The 17714-nt window shown below is 43.0% G+C and overlaps 2 protein-coding genes across 4 annotated transcripts in view; both read right to left on the reverse strand.

Annotated features, from left to right (window-relative positions):
* The window catches only part of RCC1 (regulator of chromosome condensation 1), a 20018-nt gene extending 16896 nt beyond the window's left edge, over positions 1-3122 (reverse strand). For 2 of the 3 annotated variants that reach the window (XM_019660690.1, XM_019660682.1), the window contains exon 1: positions 2959-3038. In XM_019660690.1, the coding sequence (XP_019516235.1) occupies positions 2959-3024 (66 nt within the window). In that variant the 5' untranslated portion in view covers positions 3025-3038. Of the gene's footprint in view, positions 1-2958 lie in introns of all 3 variants that reach the window. The other variant, XM_019660702.1, reaches the window with a different exon arrangement.
* Positions 3123-7388: 4266 nt separating this feature from the next.
* The window catches only part of PHACTR4 (phosphatase and actin regulator 4), a gene marked incomplete at its 5' end in the record, with an annotated part of 21602 nt that continues 11276 nt past the window's right edge, over positions 7389-17714 (reverse strand). Inside the window, 5 exons of the mRNA XM_019657700.1 lie at positions 7389-9523; positions 12923-12999; positions 13641-13778; positions 15054-15115; positions 16393-16448. Of these exons, the coding sequence (XP_019513245.1) occupies positions 9508-9523; positions 12923-12999; positions 13641-13778; positions 15054-15115; positions 16393-16448 (349 nt within the window). The remainder of the gene's footprint in view (positions 9524-12922; positions 13000-13640; positions 13779-15053; positions 15116-16392; positions 16449-17714) is intronic.

The raw sequence follows: 17714 nt of genomic DNA on the forward strand, positions 1-17714 counted from the left end.
CAAGTGATGGAAGGCTCCTCTCTTCTCTCCTGAAATGAAAGCAGAAAATAAAGTATGAGAGTCGTATTTATGACCTTACTTAAAATTTCAAATTTTAGTATATACTAGATGTTTCCTGCATGGTTTATCTTCTCAGTCATTGTCCACAGGACTCTGAGAAGTTGTAGGAATATGCAGGCGCAGACTCAAGGCCCAGCTTCATCTCCAACGTCGTGGAAAGGGACTGTACATCACGGGGCAGAGCCCTATGCTCCCGTACGCCACCTGGACAGAGCCCGGGGGAGAGTGACCTCCCGGGGGTATCCACGTTGGAATGCCCGATTAATCACAAACTAGTGTAATTAAAGGCAATACTGCTAAACAGCATTATCCCTCAAAACCTTTTAAAAAGGTTGCATTTTCCTCATCCCATACTACACATGTAGATTTGGGTTAGTAACTGTTTTTAATCAATACCAAACCAGTCATTGTTTCATCTCCAGTATCATGGAAAGGGGTTGCCCAGGAAACCAAACCCCTATCTCCTCGGTCAGGCCTTTGAGGGCTTATGCTCGTTAAATGGTTCACATGCTAAGCTTTGCTGTGAACTTGGTTAAGTCAATCCCAATTAGTTTTTTCATGTTCAAAACAGAATAACCCCTCTATCACACCAAGATGTGAAGATCTTAGCAGTTGCATTGGGGAGGGGGGAAAAAAGCCAAGTCTCTATCTGGATGTATTAAATGGCAAGCGATAGCATCTTCACAAAGGGGACTGAACTCAGAATGATTAAATATCTTATGCAAAATGTTGACAAGCACTGATAAGCCTAAAGTAATTTGTAGATCTACTTACCCCAAATGACATTATTTGGAATCTTGNGGCAGCTGACATGAGCTGCCGTGAGCCGCCACGAGTGGCCGTCCAATGACCGGCAAGCGATCTGCCTCACCCGGGAATAGCGCAGTGATCACAATACCAACATGGGCCCGTGAAGCCATGTCCTCCACAACTAGACTGAAGAACAAAAGGACAGCAACTTGTCTGCTCCCCTTCCCCGATTCCCTGATGCTGTTCTCGTCCCCCAATTCCCCAATCAAATCTTAAAAAAAAAAGAATGGCTAAAATGAAAACCTACAGATCTGTGATGATTCATTTTGTGTCAGCTTGGCTAGGCTATGGTGCCCAGTTATTTTATTTTATTTTTATTGGGGAACAGTGTGTTTTTCCAGGACACATCAGCTCCAAGTCAAGTAGTTGTTTCAATCTAGTTGTGGAGGGTGCAGTTCAGTGGCCCATGCAGGGACTGAACCGGCAATCTTGGTGTTATGAGCACTGCACTCTAACCAACTGAGCTAACCAGCTACCCAATGGTGCCCAGTTTTTTAGTCAAACATCAATCTAGATATTTCTGTGAAAGTATTTTTTAGACTAATGATACCTTTTAAATCAGTAGACTTTGAGGAAAGCAGATTAACCTGTATAATATGTGTGGGCCTCATCCAATCAGTTCAAGGCCTTAAGAGAAGGAATTCTGCCAAGTTGGCCCCCAGGCTCAAAACTGTAGTATCAAGTCTTGCTGGGATTTCCAGCCTGCCAACCTACCCTACAGATTTCAGCCTTGCCAGCCCCCATGACCATGTGAGCCAATTCCTTAAAACACCTATCTATCTATCCACCTGTCTACATACACACATACATCCTACTGGTTCTATTTCTCAGAGAACCCTGACTCATACAAAATGCAAAAAGCTCAAGGAACTCCAAATGCAAGAAACAAGGCACATCAAAATCAAATTTCTCAAAACCAATGATAGAAAACCTTCAAAGCAGTTAGAAAAAAGACGTGTCATGTATAGGAACAAGACGAGGATACAACGCAAACAAGAAGACAATGGAGCAACATTTCTAAAGTACTCTAGCAAAATTATATCTAGTAAAGTATACCCAGCAAAAACATCTTTCAGAAGTGAAGGTGAACTTAGGGTATTTTCAGACGGACAAAAGCTGAAAGAACTCATCACCAGCAGACCCACAGAAAAAGATATGTTAAAGGCAGACCTTTGGGCAGAAGAAAAGTGATCGCTACCAGGTGAGAATCCGGATGTACACAAAGGAATGAAGAGCACTGGAATTGTAACTATGGGGTCGTCGGAAAAGTCATGACGCATTTTTGCAATGAAAAACATAGAAAAAATACGTCACGACTTTTCCGACAACCCAGTACATGGGTAAATATATGGTACTTTTTTAAACTTTAAAATAGACAATTGCCTCTTTAAACAAAATAATAACGCATTGTGGGTTTTGTAACATATATAAAAGTAAAATACATGACAATAATAACAAAGACTGTGGGGTGAAAATACATTGTAAGGTTCTTATACTACAGTAAATGAAATGGTATAAAATCAGTTGAATGTAGATTCTGGTAAGTTAAAGATGTGTACTATATATAAACTCAAAAGCAACCATAAAAATAAAATAACAAAACAAAGTTATGGCTAGTAAGCCAGTAAAGAAGACAAGGTTTGTAATCAGAGAAAGATACTCAATTATAAAAAAGGTAGAAGGGCCGGCCGAGTGGCGCGATGGTTAAGAACTGGCTTGGGATGCCAGAGGGCCCCCGTTCGGATCCCACATACGAGGGCCAGTGACACTGCCCTCTACAGCTAAGATGCTGAATAACAGCTCAACCTGGAGCTGGGCTGCCATGAGTTGCNGTGAGAGGCGCGGCGGCACAGGGGCCACGGGGCCCTCGCTCGGACGAGGCGGGGCCCGGCTGGCGCCCGGGCGCTCCGCGGGGCCGGAAACCCGCGCGCCCGCACTCGCGCCTTCCTGCTGCCCGGCTTCACGTGGAGCCGGCGCCGCGCGACCTGGCGCGCGCGAGCAACGGCCTCGTCCCGCAGTGCTCCGACTGGGGCAACTCAGCGCGCCGCCCTCCGCCAGAGCCCTTCGTCAGAGACACGCGCGACCTACCTCGATGCAGGTCCTGCACAGGAACTCCTCCGCTCGCCTGCCCGGCCGCGAACTGCCCCAGAGCATGCGCTTTGCAGGCCTCGGCCCCCGACCCGGCCAGAAAGGAAAACAAAGAGCCCGGCGTCCCCTGGTGGCCGCCCTGGGAAGTGCAGGTGGAGCGCTTCGACTGGGAGCTATTGACCAGGCTCCCTCCTCCTGCATTCCACTGTACAGTGGGTGTATATTTTGGAGACCTCAAATCGGGACAAGTGAACTGACAACCAAAAAGACCACTGGAAAGCAGGGTTTTGGAAAGCAGGGAAGGGACTGTACGGAGAAATACCGATCGTCCCTGCTCTCAAGAGGGTCTCTGTCGGAGAAAGAAATCAGACTATCACCAGCCAACCACACAAAGCTATGACAAGAGTAGGCACAGGGACATATGGCTCAGCCTGGGACTTAAGGAAGCCTTTCCAAGTTAACTCGAATTGGCCGGGGCATTCTAGGAGAAGCATCCCTTGCAGTGACAGGCAGTGATGAGAGCCTCGGGTGGTTTGTGGGCAACTGCCAAGAAGGTCTGACTGGAGCAGAGGATGCCTGGGGGAGTGATGGGGAGAGCACTGGAGAGGGAGAGTAGGGCGATGGATGCGGGCTTATGTGTCTAAGGAGTGCAGCAGCCTCTATCCTCAGGCAATGGGGAATTACGGAAGGGATTTGAGAATGTGAGTGATACGAGATTTTTGTGTTAGAACAAAATGGAGAATGGACTTGGGGGAAGGGGAAACCAAGAGTGGAGGGATCAAGCAGAGTAAGGAAGACCAGATTAGAAAGAGGGTGTGAATTGGGGTTGGGAGCTGGAAAAGGAAAATAAGCACCAAGCTGAGGACCCTCTTTTGTTAACACAAAAGATATAAACAATTCTTGAGGATTTCAGGTATGGCGCAAGGTGACCTCTCAGACCATTTGATCGTCTGGGGGATTNAAGGGACTGTACATCACGGGGCAGAGCCCTATGCTCCCGTACGCCACCTGGACAGAGCCCCGGGGAGAGTGACCTCCCGGGGGTATCCACGTTGGTAACTATAACCTATTTTACAGACTATTGTGCTAGCAATTAACTACATCCAGTGGACAACGACTTCCCAGAGATATCCTTTTGTTGAGGTGGATCCTAAAAACTCGAGTCAATGAAATTCGAGTTCAAGACCGATCAGCAGTCACATTATCAGTAACCAAAACTAATTTTCAGCCAGGTACCCCAAACATATCTAAAACTACTACAAGCGATTAGCACGTGGAAGAAATGGGAAATGCAGAGCCGTTTTTATACAGCAATTAAGCCTCCATTATCTGTATCTTTAAACTGACCATCTGTTGTTAAATCACCCTAAATAATTAAACAGATTGGCAGAATTAAGAGCCGTCGTTTCGAAAGCAGGACTCAAAACGCAGAGGAGCGATAGGAATAATGTACTGCACGCCACTCCACTGAGGATGACACGCGACTCCTACGAGGTGGACCAATAAACGGCACAATAGGCAACGCGGGGGGTGGGGGGTGAGTAGGGTGGCAGTTCGGCGCTCGCACCCTTTAGTTATGACCCTCACCCGCGGCTCGCGAGGCCTCCACAGCCCACATCCGACCCAACCCCACAGCACGAGTTTTAAGTATAGTTAGCACGGACGACGCTAAAGGTAATCCTTTTAAATAAACTCCACAGGAAAGGCTGGTTGGCAGGCCATGGTCCTAAGACCTAGAGCTCACAAATAACGCGGGTAAAAACACTCACCAAACCAGGAGCTCACAGAGCGAAACTCTTCCACCAAAAGACCGAAGAAGGCCGAGACATCCGTATTTATACCTTCCGAAGCGAGCGGAAATAAAGAAATGTCTATTGCGCCTGCGCCGCAGCATGCGCAATGAGGGAATCACAAACTCGCTAAGGATGCTGGGAATCTACTGTTGGCTAAGCCCCACCCCTACCTGGCTCAGAGGCTTCTCGCAAAGCGAGTGCCTTCGTGCGGCACCTTGCTGCCAAATGTAAATTACTGAAACTGAGTTTTTGTAAGTACGTAGGCGCACAGGTATCTTCCTGATCTCAAACCTACTTATCTACATTGAGTTCACCTAATCTGGAGAATATGCTGTTAAATAAACTCGCCAAAAAATAGCTGTGGAATAAGTATGCAAAGTAGAAAACATCTAGAGAAATGCAAGGAGTCTCAAAAGGGATTGAATCTGCCCTGTCACATATGAAATAAACATTTGATAGCTGCTCCTATACAGAATTGGCTAAAATTAAAGCCTATGCATAACAATGAACGTACTTAATACTACTGAACTGTAACTTACAAATGGTTAAAATGGTAAATTTTAAGTATATTTTAACATACAGCTCATGTAAAGAATTAGGCAAGAATCCTGAAGACATATGTGAAATGTTGCAAATGTGATAGAATTTCGAGTATAGTGTTAGGTGAATAAATATTAGGTAATGTCCAGCCTAGGACATAGAGCCATCATAGCTGGGCTATGATGAGTAGAAGCATTTATGGTGTTACTTCTTTAAGATTTTATGCTGAGTGTTTTACATACATTATTTACTATCACAGCAATTCTAAGACATTGGAACTATTACCCCCATTTTTTTATTTTCTAAAGATTTTATTGGGGAATTGGGAAAGGTGAACAGACAAGTTGCTGTCCTTTTGTTCTTCAGTCCAGCAGTGGAGGATTGTCACCTCACTGGCCCATCTTGGCATTGTGATCATTGTGCTCTTCCCGGCTGAGGCAGCCTCCCGCTGGCCACCAGACGGCTGCTCACCCAAGCACGTCAGCTGCTGGACAGCCCCACTGCAGCCCACACCGTCGCTGGCGACCCACGGCAGCCTAGCTCCAGGTCAAGCCACCGTTCATCATCCCAGCCGCAGAGGGCGCAGCATCACTGGCCCGCATGTGGGTCCCAAACTGGGCCCCGCTGCCCAGAGCCAGCGTCCCAAGCCAACTCCCCACCAACGTGCCACTAGGCTGGCCCTATTACCCAAATTTTAAGATGTGAAACAGGCCCAGAGCAGTGGTTCTCAAAGTGTAGTTGACAGACCCTGAGGTCCCTGAGACTCTTCGGAGTCCATGAGGTCAATACTATTTTATATAATATTTAGAATTTCTTTGCCTTTTTCATTGTGTTGACTCTTCACTGATGTGAAATGAAATCATGGGTAAAATTGCTTGCTGATGCCTTAGTATGTTCCAGGCCCTGTCACCAAACTGTACTGGTAGTTGTATTCATCATCACAAATTTAGTTAAAAAAAAGTCGGTTTCACCCAAGAATGTCCTTCAAGTAAAAATCATTGATTTTATTAATTCTTAACTTTTGAGTATCCATTTTTTTAATATACTTTGACTCATGGTTTCTTTTAACTCTTGGTAAAGGGTGGTGCGGTAATGAAAGCATTTCTGAATTAACAAGTAGAAAGTCACAGGGCCGGCAGAGTGGTGCGTTGGTTAAGAGTTGGCTTGGGATGCCAGCTCTAAGCATCAGTGCCCCAGTTCGGATCCCACATGAGGGCCAGTGACGCTGTGCCCTCTACAGCTAAGATGGTGAACAACAGCTCGACCTGGAGCTGGGCTGCTGTGAGTTGCTGGCGACAGTGTAGGCTGTAGTGGGGCCGGCCCGCCAGCAGCGGCCCTTAGCTTTAGTGAGCTGCCATGAGCAGCCATCCAATGGCCGGCGAGCGACTGCCTCACCCGGGAAGAACGCAATGATAATACCAACATGGGACAGTGAAGTGACGTCCTCAACTAGACTGAAGAACAAAAGGACAGCAACTTGTCTGTTCCCCTCCCCCAACTCCCCAATAAAATCTTAAAAAAAAAAGTGAGTCACAGGTAAGGCCACCTGAAACTGGGCTGCTAGCCGGAGAGGAGCATGTGAGGTATAAGCTATCTTATTGTGATGTCAGCCTAAGGTCTAATGGTCTAATGATATCTGGTCCATACAGAGTAATCCTTGTAGGGACCATTGTTTAGGATGCTGTTGCTCGTCCTTGAATACATACAGAGTGATTACATAATTTGCTTTGAACTTGGCGAAGCAACTTCACTTCTCAGGTTCTTCACTAGTAAAATGAGTCTGTTTCCACCTACCTCTCAGACTAGGGGTGGGATACATAGGATAAAGGACCTAGTGCAGTTCCTGGTACACACTGTGGGGTTCACAGTTGGCTTTCCGCTCTGCAGCCTGTTCTTTTTCCATGAGTGCACAGAGAGACACAAGCATGACTGACCTTCATGTCTGGCTACATTAATGTTCTTACTATTATATTATCTTTCCCCCTCATCTACTTCTCATTGAGGGTGCCTAACAGTATTTTAGGTATCACTTTAAGATGGCTTAAATCTTTTGGAATAAGGTAGAATATAAAATAAATACTTCACACCAGAATAGTGTAGTTTCTTTTAATTTCTAAAATACTTTAATAATTAATATTGCTAGGAAGACTGATATACAATGCAATTATTTATTTTACAAAGAGATTCTGTACATCAGGGAAGCATAATACATCAAGCTTTTATTTCTTCTTTACATTATGATTGTGAATTTTTACTTACATGGAAAGGGAACACAAAATCTATTACATATATATATTTATATATAAACACCTAAAAAGACTTGACCCCCTCAAAGTATCTTGTTTCAAAAGAACATGAATGAGATGAAAAGGTGAACTAGATTCCTTAGTGGCACATAGAAAGCAGACAAGTAGCTCAGGAAATCAAATCCTTTTCAAGCTTGGCACATTAAGGGAAAGTAAGGCAGTGAAAGAAGGATTTGAAAATGTCTTCTGAAGCCACAGAGAATGCTAGCCTACGCCAAGTAATCTCCAAACCAACAAGACAGGAAGGTTAGAAGTAAAGTTAGCAGTTAATGTGTGACCAACTTATATATAGACCTCTAACAACTTGGCAGAGTTGTCACTTATCTTCCCTCAGTCATACCAAATGTGAATGAGTTTCAAGATATGGAGCCAGTTTAAGGCATTGATGGTAACTGAGAAATCTAAATATGTCCCCATCCCCCATACAGACAGAAGACACTACTCTTTAAGGTCACTTTAGCTTTTTTGTTTTGACCTGATACTCTGATTTTTCAGCAAATCTTACATGGACATGAAAGGAGAAAAGAGAAACATCTACCGAAATGATTACATACAGAACAACAGGGACCATAGAAGAAAAAAGAAGAAATCTATAAAAAGTCACAATTTTCTGAACATGAAAGTAAAGGGGAAAAACCACATTCATTAGTTAACTAGAAACTATTTTTCTCTTCCACTTAGTGTGGATAGGAATTAGAGGGAAACAGTGAGGCTGTATGGTTTTCAATAAAAATTCAAAGAAAGTAACGAAAGCTTGTGTTAGGAAATCATATTAACATACATTACAGATACAAAAGGGGATGGGGGCTGAGCCCATGCCCAGGCACCACACACTGGCTACAGCTTCAAGAGGAGGGATGAGTGACGTGGAAAGTGCCAGAGAGCAGGAGAGGGCGAACAGTACTGAGGAGGAGAGGAGCAGTGGGTCACGATCACGCCCCTCCTACCTGCTTCTCCAGAGACCTTTTCCTATTTAGCACCCCACATCCCAAAGACCTTGCTGTGATTCTGGCTGGAAGAGTGGGGGCCGCCAGCACAAATGCTCCCACAGAGTTGCTACAACTCTTCTTTATGGAGAATACATCCATTGGTCAGAATGATTTAGAGTATCATTTGGTACAACAAATAGCCTGTAAAAATTGAAGTCACAAGCCAGTTTTTTGTCAAGTTGGCTCTAACATAAAGGCCGTTTTGTTGTCGCTTTTTGTTTTTGTATATAGAAAACATACATGGTTTTGCATTTTCCCAACTTGGAATCTGGTTACAGCTCAGATTGTTTAATAGAAAAAACGTAAGTCTCCATCACTTCTTTAATATATATATTTTTTAAATAAAAATCAAGATGACTTGTATCAAAGAGGATGAAGCTGTCAGATCCTGAGCTTCTCAGGCTGGACGCCTGAAGAGGACTTACTGCTGTGTGATAAGAGGTACAGTGCAATGCTTTCAGCTGACATGCCAGTGTGGTATGAAGGCTTCTCCCACCAATTGATTTGATGGCTGGAATTTAGCCACAAGTGGGTCTCACAACCAGGATGGAGCAGGTAAGGCTGACGGTGCAAGCTGTGCCTCAGCACAGGCAGATGTCTGGGGGCCAGGGTGTGATGCAGTCAGTAACACTCAGAACCTGCAAGTGGCCCAGAGCATTGGAGACTGGTGAGGGAAGACCCCTCAAGTATGCCGCTGTATTAAAAGGTTCAAAAGCACTGATGAAGTGTTCAGTTTGCTTAAGGCAGCACAGGAGAATCCATTCCAGTGAAATGCTACATTCATAGAAGTGCTGTTCACCCCAGAAGTATATCCCGGGGAGCTTAATTCTGGCTGTGCTGGTAAGTGCTCAAGTTCCTGCCATGTCATTCTGGAGACGGAAGCAGCAAAGCAGCTCTGTTTAGTTCTCTCAAATTTCAGCATCATGGACGATGGTAGCTAAAACAGACGATCAAAGAGCCGGGTTACCAGACAGTGTAGATTGCTATTATTATAAATAGTAATGAAATGTTACGTTTTAATTTTTTAAAATTACCTTTCCTCCACTCTAATTCTACCTCACCTTTCTGTAGCTTCTGATACCCCTGACCCTCTTTCCTTCCTTCTTGAAACTCTCTTCTCTTGTCTTCTGTAATGCTATCTTTTTCCCTAGTTTTACTTTTTCTTTGTTTCTCCTCAGTATGCTTTCCTGCTCAGCCCACCCTTTAATAAAATATGAAACAATTTTCACCTTGTGAACCACATCTTTTCTCATAAACTTGCTGTCTTTACCAACTTTTTTTTTCTTTTTTCTTTAAGCTGAGCCATCCTGCCACCTGTTGACAGCTCAGCTCAGAGCCTGGAATCGAACTGGCGACCCTGTTGCTAAGAGCTCGCACTCTTGAGCGAGTTCTTAACCAACTGAACCACTCGGCCAGCCCATAAACTTGCTGTCTTTAGACTAGGCTGAATATCCAACTGCCTTCTAGGCATCTCCACTTCAATGTGTCATGGGTCAAACTCAACATATCTAATTTATTTTCCACTTTGTTTATTGTCGGCTTTCCTCTTTTAGAATAAAAGCTTGTTAAAAAAAGGACTTTTTATCTTGTTCTCTGCTAGATCCCAAGTACCTAGCACTGTATCTATCATGCAGTAGGTACTCAATAAATATTTTAGTGAATAAATGTCCTAACCTGTTCACCTGAGGCATTGATGTCACAGACCTCAAAAATCACAGGTGAGAGAGAAATCTAAGCTGATTTTGGCTACTTCTTTTGATTCATCCCTGGAATCAACAGACTGCCAAATATTGTTGATTCTATGCCTGAATTGTCTTTCATACCAAACTCTTGCATTCCCATTATCACTTCCCTGGTTTGAGCTACCAGTATGCTCACTATGGCTATTTTAATTACTTCCTTGCTGTTAGCCTCTCCATCCTTTCATACCACCTTCCTCAGTTCCACCAGAGCCTATTCTCAAATACACGGAACTCCAATGGTTCCAATATCCAGCGTAAAACAGCCAACGGTCTTCAAAGTGCGACCGTAACCTGTCTTGTTGGTCTCAGCTTCAACCATACTGTCCCCAAATATCCTCTGCTCCGGCTACGATTTCTGTTACCCAGAAACACTGTGCACTTTCCTACCTCCCACAGTCTTGCTAAAGCTGCTCTTTCCACTTACAATGTTCCTTCCTTCTTGTTCAAATAAATTATTTTATATACATTAAGATTCAGCATAAATGTCACCTTCTCTATGACTGTTTGCCTTTATTGTTGCTCACTATAGTTTCTTACAACTAGTAATAACAATAAAAATAGCTAACACTGGGCCAGCTGAGTGGCTCAGTTGGTTAAGAATTGGCTTACAAGCATGAGCTCTGAGCAACAGGGCCGCTGGTTCGATTCCCACATGGGACAGTGACACGGCGCCCCAGCTGAGCTGTCGCTGAGCTGCCAACAGGTGGCAAAATGGCTCAGCTGGTGTAACAAGATTGCCTGCGCAACTAAGACTGAACTCACAACTAAGACTCACCTTGAGCTGAGCTGCCACCTGGATGGCTCAGTGGATAGAGCGTGTGCTCTTAACAACAAGGCTGGTGGTTTGACTCCCGTATGAGATGGTAGCTACGCCCACCCGCAACTAAGACTGAACTTGGCACCTTGAGCTTAGAGGCCACGAGCTGTCGACGGGCAGCCAGATGGCGACTGGTGCCCTCTGCAACGAAGATTGAAGATCAACTACTTGGCTGTCCCCTTCCCCAATTCCCCAACACTGTTCCCCTCCCCCAATTCCCCAATAAAATCTTTAAAAAAAAAGCTAACACTGACATAGATAGGAAATGGTGGTGTCGGGATATGAAATCTGGTGGATTCAGCACTGAGAATGACGGAGGCATTTGCCATACCGATTGTACTGTATTTAGTAGTACACAGGTCTTTTCCCAGATTAAACTACAATCTCCTGGCTGGCAAGTATGGTGTGCTATTTGAGTTCATACTATAGTGCCCTTGAATAGTGTTATTGCTGTTCAAACAATATGCCTTCTCTACTTCTACCAGAGTTCAGTACAAAAAAAATTTGTAATTAACATAACCATTTGCCTGTATTGTGATGGAAAAACATTTAACAATATTTTCCAACTTTGCTTTTTTCTCCTTTTTACAGCAAACTGTAATTGTCATTATATCTTTTTTTTTTTTTTTAAGATTTTTATTGGGGAATTGGGGGAGGGGAACAGTGCTGGGGAAATGGGGAAGGGGACCAGCCAAGTTGTTGTTCTTCAATCTTTGCTGTGGAGGGTGCCAGTCGCCATCTGGCTTCCCGTTGGCAGCTCGTCGCCTCTAAGCTCAAGGTGCTATGTTCAATCTTAGTTGCAGGTGGACATGGGCGTAGCCACCATCCCATGCGGGAGTCGAACCCGGCAGCCTTGTTGTTAAGAGCACACACCCTATCCACTGAGCCATCTGGGCGGCAGCTCAGCTAAAGGTGCCAAGTTCAGTCTTAGTTGCGGGTGGGCATAGCCCATCATCAAACAGGCAATCTTGTTGTTACACCAGCTGAGTCATTTTGCCACCTGTTGGCAGCTCAGCGACAGCTCAGCTTGGGTGCAGCATCACTGGCCCATGTGGGAACGGAACCGGTGGCCCCATGGCTCAGAGCCCGCACTCTTAAGCCAACTCTTAACCAACTGAGTCACTTGGCTGGCCCTATATCTTCTTTACAGTCTCTTTTTAGAAATGTTCTGAGAGTCACCTAGATAGTGATCCCATTTTTGGCTAGCTGATTCTTTAGGTAGGTACTGGGTAGGTCCTTAATCACAACAGTAGTTACAAATCAAAACACATCTTGTCTTGTTTCATGAAGACAGTTAACTAAAGTGAAATTTACACACAAAATTGGTAAGATCAACTGTGCTAGAAAGAATTGAAACCAGAAACGGCAAGATCTTATCGAACTCATGAACAATTTCCTCATACAGCACCTGGGACAGTGAGGTACAGGGAAGAGAACACCCAGTGGCTTTTTAGTCATTCATTCCTTCCTCCAAATCATGGTTCCGTAACTCCCTAGCAAGTCAAGCAAGTTATTTAATGCTCTAAGCCTGTTTCCTCAATATTATGGGGGATATTAACACACCTCGAAGGTTTATTGCAAGGATTAAATAATACACGTAAAATGCCACATTCGGTATAGGCATTTACCATTGACTCTTAGTTCTTTTAATGTAGTCTCCTTGCAATCAACACTGAGTGTCCTTTAACGATGTCCTTCCTATCTGAGCAACACTGGTATGTTTGTTTTTCGGTACAGCTCTACTTAGTACACAGTATTTGGGTCTTTTGGCTCTTACCGTGTAAAATGTTTGCTGTCTTCATGAACCTCCATCTCTGAGCTTTTAAATTCATTCAGTTCTTTTCTTATGGCAGCCTGTGGAGTAGAAACAAAGATGTTTCAGCATATTCTGTCTGCAATGGCTTTGCAGAATAATTTGCCATCTGTTCTCTATTGTGCTTAACTCATGAGTCACTGTAATCTGGGCAGGCAACCCCAGGGGGAATTAAGAAGCCAGGTCAACACATTGGGCGAAGCTCTGAGCCAACATACGTCACTTTCCCTGAGACCATTCATCTCATAATAAACCTAGAATTTCCAGTTAAAACACTTGAAGAACTGAAAAGCGATATTGTAGCTTTTATAGTTTGCACAGCATGTAAAAATGCTTTTCCTGTTTAAAAAGTAAAATATGGGTAATTATTAAAATGCCACCCAAACTCCCTCCAACCAACATAACCACTGTTAAAAACGTGTTTTATTTCCTTCCAGACGTTTGTACTCTGTTAGGTACTAGGGATTTTCTTTTCTTTCAGTTTTGGTGGTGGTGATGGAGTCATTAGTATAAACTTTTGGTTTGCACATCTTGGCATTTTGTATATTGATTACAAATTTAACATTATATCAAAAGTAGACATTTTGTTTATGGGTCCCCGTTAGTGTCTCACATCCTTCACAGAGAGACAGAGAGACACACAGACACACACACACACACACACATACACACACACACACACCTTGTCAGCAGGGGTCAGTTTGGTCCAAGGTTTGTCGGCTCGCCGGTCATAATCTTGCGCATCTGTTACCTCCACATATTCATTAAACCTCAGAATCTTCCTGGCAAGTAGTTCGGCCACAGTTGGCCTTTGACTGAGCTAAAAGAAATGGAGCCTCTTAGTCGGCTATTCCAGGAATCAGGCATCGATCATGTGTTCAAATTGCCTCTAACCTAGTGCGTTAACTTTCGCTGTACATTGGAATCGCATGGGGATACCTGGGTCCACTGTCCCCGGACATTCTGGGGATTGGGAGTTTCTTTTTTTTTTTAAAGCTCCTGAATGCACAGCTAAGATTGAGAACCACTGCTATAAACCAGTGTAATCAGTATTACCAGTACTTCTCAAACTTTACCATGCATACAAATCTTTTGGGGATCTGGTTAAAATGTAGATTCTGATTAAGCAGGTCCTGATATTCTGCATCTCTTACAAGCTCCCAGATAATGCCAGTACTACTGGTCCATGGGCCATATTTTGGATAGCAAAAGGATTAGGGCTATAAACTCACATATAATACCTTAAAGTGAATACATTTAATATGAAAGAAATATCTAGTGCGTAATAGTACGAGTGAACAATGCCCAGGATAGCAGATTCTGTAATAAATTATGATTTAAGATTGCACAATCAAGTAACCTGCTCAATCTGAAGGCATCAAATATAGCTGTGGCTTCTGGCTACCCTCAGTCTATCAAGGATAATTCCTCTGTTCCCGGGGAAGGGGATAAGTGGGAGAAATCAGGAAGAAAATGTCTAGATCCCTTACTCTGCTGAGGAGTCCTATAAGTTTTCAGAAATATGTGGAGAACTCAGACTAAATCAGAATCTACAGGAGGCAATTACAAACTATTATGGTGGAAAGGAAAGGAGAAAGGTATTAGCCCCAGAGCTGAAAAGCTAACACAGGTCTGGTACAGAGAAGATTCTACCCTAATTAATCTGGGACCAAGGAAAAAATTCTAGTTGGTTTTTCATACTTTTCAGGTATTACTAAGGGTCAGTTCAGTTTTTTACCTGACTAGAACATAACCAGTTTGCCTCACAAAAACTGAATGCTACACACTCCTCCTGTTACCCTATTTATATACTTCAGCAGGTTTTGGAGTCTACATCAAAATCCCAGGCCTACCAAATAAAAGGTAAAATTTTATGCAAACATTTATTGAGCACCTTCTTGTGCCAGGCTTTCTTGAAAATGAAAAAAAAAATGCTCTCGATAATGCTGTGTTGTTTTCTGTATTTGTATCATGTATTTTATTTTCATAGCAGTCTATGGGAATTCAAGTCAAATCATTTCTTTCTAATCAAATGGTTCAAATATAATACATGTACTCAGTAGACAGCTTGCAACCAAACACTCGGGCAACATACCTTTCTAGTGAGCCGACGTTTAATCTCTCGTTTTTCTGCCTGACGATCAGCTTCATTTTTAGCTACAGTTGACAGTCAGAAACAAAGAATATTCAAAATGGAAATTTGCATATCAAAACTTTTCACTAATTATACTGCAGATATTTCTTATAGGCTTTAAGTCAGAATAAAAGATGAACCCTAAGAATGGCTAACCAAGACAATTTTCTTCACAGCTGGTGTAGTCAAATACTTAAGAGCAAGAGTAGCAAATTATGGTCCCAAATCTGGCCAGCTGCCTGTAATGTTACTGCTCATGAGCCAAGAACGGTCTTTACATTGTTTTCCCCCCCTTAGCTGAGCCATCCTGCCACCTGTTGGCAGCTCAGCTTGGGGCGGGAATCGAACTGCTGTTGCTCAGAGCTCACACTCTTGAGTGAGCTCTTAACCAACTAAGCCATTCAGCCAGCCTGGTCTTTACATTTTTAAAGGTTTAATTAGCACCTACACAATAGCTTCCTTTTGCTTTTGGCCTGTAAAGCTGAAAATATGTACTATGTGCCCTTTAAGAAAAACTGCAGACTTTTGCTCAAGAGTTACCTCAGAATGGAGATCACAGTAAACTTTGTGTGATATGTCTACTATAGAGGCTCCCACACTTTAAAATTTACTAAGTGACTAAGTCAAGTGTATCTAACTAGTGATGAGAGAACAGGATGGATTGGTCAAACTGGGCATGCCCACAAGTAACCCTATGAAGTCTAATCCTCCTCTGTGAAGGTTTTTAGGGCGAAATTTCACCTTATAATGTGGAAAAACAAACCTGTATTAGATTATAATGCTATTTTAGGAAGTTAATTATGTACACAGAAAGAAAATGAAATACGTGGTCCTATTGTTTGACTTTAGAGGTATGAAAGTCTTAAGAGATGGAAAAAACTGCTGCATTTGCATTTGGGACTGGCTTTGGGCCCCAACCCCCAGATTCCTTTAGGCACAGGAAGGTCTCCTGCAAATGCACAGCCATCATTTTACTTCCCTGAAGACAGAGAAAAGTTGGGCAGTGTCCACCACACACTGTGAAATCCTCCCAAATGCCCAAAGTAGTCATAGGATACTGAGAACATTAAAACAAAATTTTCTGTAGTATCCAAGTACATTAAACAATACCATAATGATATCTTGTAAAGAAAGTTTGGGAGAACTCCTTCAGGGGAAAAGATATGAATAGCCCTTTCTTGGCTGGAACACACTCTCTCTTTGGCTCCTGCAGAAAATGCTTCTCTTCCTGGTTATGTATAGCAAAGTCTAAAATACAGAGAGAAAATCCACACAATTTTATTTCCATAGCTAAACTTACGTTGTAGTATATTTCGCTGTTCTAGTTCTTCTGGTGTTGGTCTTTGACTCAGTCGTCTAAAAGGAGATAAATAAGAGTATTGTCTATGTTAAACCTCCCAATCCTGTTTATAAAGATTTGTTTTGGTCTTAGCTTATATTAGCCCCTACACTAACTAGCAAGAAATCAATAAATTTTCAAACTGTTTTGATATTTCATTTATTTATCTGATTCATTGTTTATGAAACAATTTTCACATTCACAGTGTTCATACCGATGTTCCATGTCAACAGGAGGCCAGGATTCTATTGGGTTGTCGGAAAAGTCATGATGTATTTTTTCTGTTTTTCATTGCAAAAATGCGTCATGACTTTTCTGACAACCCAACAGTTCTAGCTCTGATGTCAACAAGTCCTGTCACCACAAAAAAGCTCAGTTGGACCCTGAGTGTACTCATTGTATAATGAAGGTTTGGGATGGACTGGTGGCTCCCAAACAGATTTGCTCCTTCAGCAAATTGCACGATTTGATGTTTTGACATATGTATACACCTATGAAACCATCACCATGACCTTGATAACGAACATATTCATCACCCTAGTATTGTTTTCCTAGGGCTTCTGTAACAAATTACCACCAACTGGGTGGCTTTAAAACAACAGAAATTTCTCTCTCACAGTTCTGGAAGCCAGATGTCCAAAATCCAGGTGTTGGCAAGGTTGGGTCCTTCTGAAGGCCCTGAAGGAGAATTTGTTCCATGCCTCTCTCCTAGCTGGTGGTTGCCAGCAATCCTTGACGTTTTTTGGCTTGTAGATGCATTACTCCAATCTCTGCCTCCATAGTCACACAGCATTTTCCCTGTGTGTGTGTCTGTGCCACTGTGTCCAAATTACCCTCTTCTTATGAGGACACCAGTTATAGGATTAGAACCTACCCTATTCCAATATGACCTCATCTTAGCTTGATTATATCTGCATAAAACCTCCTTCCAAATAAGTGGTACCAGAGGTTAGGGGAGAGGGGGAGACACAACTCTTCCCAGTACAACCTCCAACACAAGGTCTCATTTTTTTTGTAATCTCAACTTCCCTGCCCCCAGGCAAACAATGATCTGCTTCATATCACTAAAATTAATTTTCATTTAAAAAATTTTTATATGAAATCATACAGTATATACTCCTTTTTGATCTTGCTTCTTTGACTCAGCATAATTACTGAGGTCTACACAAGTTGTGGCATTATAAATAGCTCGTTTTATTGCTGTGTAGTATTCCACTGCAGGACTATTCCACAATTTGTTCATCCATTTGCCTTTTGATGGCTATTTGTTTCCATATATATAT

Source organism: Hipposideros armiger, unplaced genomic scaffold (genome assembly GCF_001890085.2).
Source record: "Hipposideros armiger isolate ML-2016 unplaced genomic scaffold, ASM189008v1 scaffold_10, whole genome shotgun sequence".
Taxonomy (NCBI): Eukaryota; Metazoa; Chordata; class Mammalia; order Chiroptera; family Hipposideridae; genus Hipposideros; species Hipposideros armiger.